We start from the raw sequence: 6,624 nt of genomic DNA on the forward strand, positions 1-6,624 counted from the left end.
CGATTATGTGGATCAGATGGATGATGCGTTACGTACTAATCTGACAATGCAGGAATATACAGTGAAGTCGGAAGTTTACATACACCTTAGCCAAATACATTTAAACTCAGTTTTTCACAATTCTTGACATTTAATCCAAGTAACAATGCCCTGTCTTAGGTCAGTTAGGATCACCACTTTATTTTAAGAATGTGAAATTTCAGAATAATAGTAGAGAAAATTATTTATTTCAGCTTTTATTAATTTTTATTACATTCCCAGTGGGTCAGAAGTTTACATACACTCAATTGGTATTTGGTAGCATTGCCTTTAAATTGTTTAACTTGGGTCAAATGTTTCGGGTAGCCTTCGACTAGCTTCCCACAATAAATTGGGTGAATTTTGTCTCATTCGTCCTGACAGAGCTGGTGTAACTGAGTCATGTTTGTAGGCCTCCTTGCTCGTACACGCTTTTTCAGTTCCCACATTTTCTATGGATTGAGGTCAGGGATTTGTAGATGGCCACTCACTACCTTTGACTTTGTTGTCCTTAGCCGGTTTTGCACACTTTGGAAGTTAGCTTGGGGTCATTGTCCATTTGGAAGCCTATTTGCGACAAGCTTAAACTTCTGACTTGATTTTTGAGATGTTGCGTAATATATCCACATCATTTTCCTGCCTCATGATGCCATCTATTTTGTGAAGTGCACCAGTTCTCCTACAGCAAAGCACCCCCACAACATGATGCTGCACCCTCATTATATAGGTTGGGATGGTGTTCTTCGGCTTGCAAGCCTCCCCTTTTTCTCCAAACATAACGATGGTCATTATGGCCAAACAGTTTCTTTCTGTTTCATCAGACCAGAGGAACATTCCTCAAAAAGTATGATATTTGTCCTGTGCAGTTGCAAACCGTCTGGCTTTTTTATGCAGTTTTGGAGCAGTGGCTTCTCTTGCGGAGCGGCCTTTCAGGTTATGTCATATGACTCGTTTTACTGTGTAAGAACATTTAGCCTGTTCTTCAGCATCTTCACAAGGTCTTTGTTGGTGTTCTGGGATTGATTTGCAATTTTTAACACCAAAGTATGTAACTGGCTGCAAGCCCTAAGTCGGGATCAATATGAAACAGCCTCAAGTGCAGGGCGCGAAATTCAAAATATATTTTTTTAAATATTTAACTTTCACACATTAAAAAGTCCAATACAGCAAATGAAAGGTACACATCTTGGTGAATCCAGCAACATGTCGGATTTTAAAATGTTTTCAGCGAAAGCAGACGTATTTATGTTAGCTCACACCACAAATAAAAGGACAGACATTTTCACACAGCACAGGTAGCATGCACACAAACCTAACTAACAAGAACCAACAAACTAACCAAGAAGACAACTTCATCAGGATGACAGTTTATAACTGTATTCGAATAAATCTATGTTTGTGGAGTAAAATGTGCAAATTTAGGTTTATCATATAGTTCATTGGCAGCTACAAATCATGACTTGCACCGAGCAGGCCATAAAATTAAGACAACACAAGTCATACCTAATTACTCATCATAAAACATTTCTGAAATACATATTGGTAAGCCGCAATGAATGAAGGCATTGCGTGATTCCAGCAAATTTCGGATTTATTAGTGTTTTACAGCGAAACACACATAGCGTGTAAGTAGCTTACACGCAATAGCGAACAACTGCCATTGGTCACCATGTAGCAAAAGGTTAGAGTCGTAACAAACGTAAAGATATATCATTTTTGATAACCCTGTGATATCATATACAGATGACATGTTCTCTATTAGCGTCTAGGTTATTACGTAGAACGTAAGATTCGTCATTATTGTTGTTCCGAAATTGTGCATATCGTTGAGCTGAAATGCAGTGCTTTATACAGTTATGCTAGTAGCTAGATTGCCCACAACGTTGTTGGATATGTTTTGTTGAAACTTGTTTTCTGACACACATATTCTGACAAATGAGCTATTCATAAACATAACTAAAAGATACATGTTGTATAGGAGAGATAGATCAGTTGTTCTTAGAATCGCGTGTTAGAATTCTAAAAATAACTTTGCATTAGACGAATCCAGGCTTAGGATATAGCGGAGTACAAAGTGGGCGCCGAGACTAGGTTCAGATGTGTATCGGACAGATATAATGAAATAGCATATAAATAACATCGTTTCTTACTTTGCTGATTCCATCAGAATGTTGGACAGGGGTCTTTGTCAAGAACAATCGTTGTTTGAATTAGAAGTCATTTTTCCCTCTTGAATTAGCAAGCGCACTAGCAAGTGGCGCGAATCTCTCGTGTCAACAACGGAAGAGAACGGAACACGGCAAAACTCCGAAAAATTTCATAATTGAAATTAAACATATTGAAAAAAATACTTTACGAGATATGGTCACTGTATACATAAAATCAAAGCCGAATAGTAGTCGCCTATAACGGCAGCTAAACGAAGCAAATCCAGGTACCTCCTCGCGCTCTCCGAAAACAAGAAATGGGGACACGTCATACAAGAGCTTGTATTCCACTTAGAGCAAGATACACATAAATTTCTTCTCTCACCGCCTCTGAACCAGGGGAAGGTCTAGAAGTGTGCATGTATACTAATACGTATCATGCCCATTATAGGCAGGAGTAGAACAGAGCCTCGATTCAGACTTTCACTTCCTGGTCAGGAAGTTTGTGCAAATGAGCTGTCTGTTGACTCACAATATAATTCAAACGGTTTTAGAAACTAGAGATGTGTTCTATCCAATAGTAATATAATATGCATTGTACGGCCAAGAATTGAGTACGAGCTGTTTGAAATGGGCACCTTTTATCTGGCTACTCAATACTGCCCCTGCAGCCCAACAGGTTAATCTCTAGGAGACAAATGCATATCCTTCTGAGCGGTTATGACGGCTGCAGGGTCCTATGGTGTTTAATACTTTGCGTACATTGTTTGACAGATGAACTGGTACTTCAGGCATTTGTAATATGCTTAAGAAGAACCAGATTGTGGAGGTCCACAATTATTTTCTGAGGTCTTGGCTGATTTCTTTTGATTTCCCCATGAATCAAGCAAAGAGGACTGAGTTTGAAGGTAGGCTTGAAATACATCCACAGGTACACCTCCAATTGACTCAAATGATGTCAATTAGCCTATCAGAAGCTTCTAAAGCCATGACATAATTTCAACATCTTTTCAAACTGTTTAAGTCACAGTCTCTAGTGTATGTAAACTTCTGACCACTGGAATTGTGATACAGTGAATTATAAGTGAAATATCTGTCGGTAAACAGTTTTGGAACAATTATTGTGTCATGCACAAAGTAGATGTCCAAACCGACTTGCCAAAACTATAGTTTGTTAACAGTACATGTGGGAGTGGTGAAAAATGAGTTTGATGACTACAACGTAATGTAATGTAACTTGACTTCAACTGTAAACAGAGCATGTAACATTGTCAGAGTGATGGTTGCCGACTATAGCACATGCCAACGTGAAACATGTAGGACCAATGCTGTCGTTGGTCTGGCCCTCACCGGAGACCATCCGGAATGGCTAAATCTACCAGGGCCAAAGCCCCTCCGGCGTAGCTCTCAGGGTCATTGAGACACACAAGCCTCTAAACCACGCCAAGTCACAGCTTTGAGAGAGGAGTGATTGAATCCAGTCCTGTCTGACAGAAGGTGAGATTCTGACATCTGCGTACAAAACAGACTCCTCTGGTGAACAGACTCCTCCGGTGCCAGATACCGGATTATATATAAGACTGTAAAGCCAGCACATAAACAATTAGAAACAGAAGCCTATAATTCAATAAGATCCACCCATTTGCAAACTGTGCTTGTTCTTGTGTATTCTGTATTCTGTATTATCACATTGGCTGGTATGTTATACAAGCCAACAACAAGTGACCACTTCCATCCTAAAATGTGTGTGTGTTTTCACAGATACAGAAGTTGCATAGAAAGAATCATAATATGCACGCACATATATGCACAGTGCATGCACACATATATACACAGTGCATGCACACACATATACACAGTGCATGCACACATATATACACAGTGCATGCACACATCCATAAACATTGACCTTACCAATCTCTGAAAGTTCACATCAGCATAATGTTGGTCTTCTTCACTTTGCTTGCAGGCTGCATTGACATTTAGGGAAAAGGCATGATATTACACAATTACCTATGTTCTGTGTTTGTTACCTTCAGGGTGCTCTGTATGATGTGAACTGTAACACAGATTGTACTTACCTCCACATGTTCTTATTTTAACTGCCCAGTATATACCACCACTTATTATCCCAACTGCTAACAATGTGACCAGTGCGATGGGGCCAGACTCTGTCAGGAGTAAAATGGAGGGTGGGGGGAGGGAGGGAACTGTTCAGTCACTCATTTGGCATTGCTTGTCATATCTTTTTCATTCACTTTTTCTCATCTACCATATTTGTTAATCAACTGTATGTTGTATGTGGCCTTGCCCTGTATTCACCTGCAGCCTCTATTCTTCCTGTCTAAGTGAAATTCAGCTGTTCAAACCCATGCCATGTGCTTTAGTCAATACTGATGAATGACATTGATGAAGGTATTATAAAGTAGGCTACACGGCTCATTGGCATATAAATACAGAAATCAGCTTGCTGTAATACATAAGTTAAAATAATTACAATATGATAATACGCATGTTGAGGGATTTTGTAAAAACTACCCTCAGGTTTTACTGTTAAAATATTTCTCCCCTTACTATCCTACAAAATAAGTTGTTAGTGAGGAAATGAAGATCAGACACTGTCTGGGTGTTGGCTCTCACTGACCCACAAAAAGGAAAAACAATACTATTTGCAGTGTTGACATACCTTTGATGGCAGAGCGTGAGAACAATTGAGGGCAGAGCGTTTCAATGTTGAGTGGAGTTGGTTTTGAGTCAGCAGGGTTGGAAGCCTCACAACTGTAGGTGTCAACATTTCTTTTGTTAAACTCCAGAGGGAGAGAGAGATTGGTGAGAAGATCAGGGCTGCTGGTCTGGTTGAATATCTCCTCTCCTCTGTACCAGGACAAGATCACCTCTCTCCCGTTCTTCACAGTGCACACCAATGAACAGCTCACTTTTTCAAATGGACTGTCCACTGAGCGACTGATGTGAGGAGCAGACACTGAGGCTGGGATAGCAGAATGATTAAGTAGTGACTCAATGACAAACAGAGATTAAAAATAATGTGTTACAGTAAAACTTAGATATCATAAATGAAATCCACACATATATGAAGAAGTGGGCTACTTCCTTTGCAAACATGTGGCAGACTCAGATCAGCCATGGTAAATGTTAGTTTAAAAACAAGTAACTAAATACAAAGGTCTTTCTTGATCTTCATTGAAAACAACTCTGGGTAACAGACTAAATGAGAGAATCGAAAAAAGGGAAGTAAAAAAAGAAGCCAGACACGCACCATAGACAGTTAGATTTGCAATCTTAGATGAACTCTGTGTAGTGATGATAAATATTTTATAAAGTCCAGAGTCGTTGATGGTGAGGTTTCTGATGGTGAGAGATCCAGTCTGAGTATCCAGCTTCAGTCTGTCTTTGAACTTCCTACTGTAGTCCGTTTTAATTACACCAGCATTCAGCAGAGCTATGTTATCAATTGAATCTGAATGATTCAAAGAGAAAGACCATGCTATAACAGTAGGTAGTTCAGTAAGTCCAGTCGGTAAAGTTACTTTCCTTCCCTCTCTTCCCGACACATTTACAGCATCAATCAGATCTGAAAGGAAGAAATAAAACATAGGCTAAGGGCAGTAGCTACATCAATACAAGACATTAACAGGACTAAATCCTGTAGGCTATCCCTGATCCAAGCCAAGCACATGATAGACTAGCCTTAATTTATTTCTACTTTTACAGTATGCAGTGACCTACTTACTTTTTTGTTTGTATTGTCTTTGTATTATTATTATTGAGTCGTAGTTATGGCTCCTAGGTGTAGCCTAGTTCACATTTATAACTCATGAACACTAAATAAGACTATTTTTACCTTTATTTAACCAGTAAGTCATTGAGAACACATTTTCTCTTTTACAATAATGACATGCCCAAAAAGGGAAATTATAACAGCATTGCTTTCTGCACTTTTGTAATAATATAGCTTATTCAAGAGTCATGTAACATGAGAGTAGGCTACTTTTGTAAATGACTCTCAGTTTGGCAAGACATACTTACCACTCTCGAGCAAGAGTAATATCCAGAGAAAGGATTTGATCATTTTCCATTTCAATGGGTTACTCAGATTAAATGTCATGCAAAGATACATTTTCTTCAACGCTCAATGGTCTCCTACCCATTGCTCTGCATCTCTCTCTCTCTCTCTCTGACATTGTTGCATGTGGGACACAGGAGGTTGGTGGCACCTTAACTGGGGAGAATGGGCTTGTGGTAATGGCTGGAGTGGATTAAGTGGAATGGTATCAAACACATGGTTCCATTCCATTGGCTCCGTTCCAGCCATTATTATGAGCCTTCCTCCCCTCAGCAGACTCCACTGATGTTGGACATATTTGGGAGACTGACCGGCTGCTAGGCAACAGTGCGACGCGCGAGAGAAGAGATAATTCTCGAAAATGACAATGTATCA

General features: G+C 39.5%; 1 protein-coding gene across 1 annotated transcript; it reads right to left on the reverse strand.

Annotated features, from left to right (window-relative positions):
• Positions 1-3,788: 3,788 nt before the first annotated feature.
• Positions 3,789-6,347, reverse strand: LOC112070028 (SLAM family member 9-like). Its single transcript, XM_070438816.1, has 5 exons — positions 6,213-6,347; positions 5,443-5,757; positions 4,852-5,154; positions 4,247-4,336; positions 3,789-4,135 (listed from the first exon to the last, which is right to left on the reverse strand). Exons 1-5 carry the CDS (start codon positions 6,301-6,303, stop codon positions 3,921-3,923), a joined length of 1,014 nt encoding a protein of 337 aa, XP_070294917.1. The 5' UTR covers positions 6,304-6,347; the 3' UTR covers positions 3,789-3,920.
• Positions 6,348-6,624: the final 277 nt, after the last annotated feature.

This window comes from Salvelinus sp. IW2-2015, unplaced genomic scaffold, assembly GCF_002910315.2.
Source record: "Salvelinus sp. IW2-2015 unplaced genomic scaffold, ASM291031v2 Un_scaffold1204, whole genome shotgun sequence".
Taxonomy (NCBI): Eukaryota; Metazoa; Chordata; class Actinopteri; order Salmoniformes; family Salmonidae; genus Salvelinus; species Salvelinus sp. IW2-2015.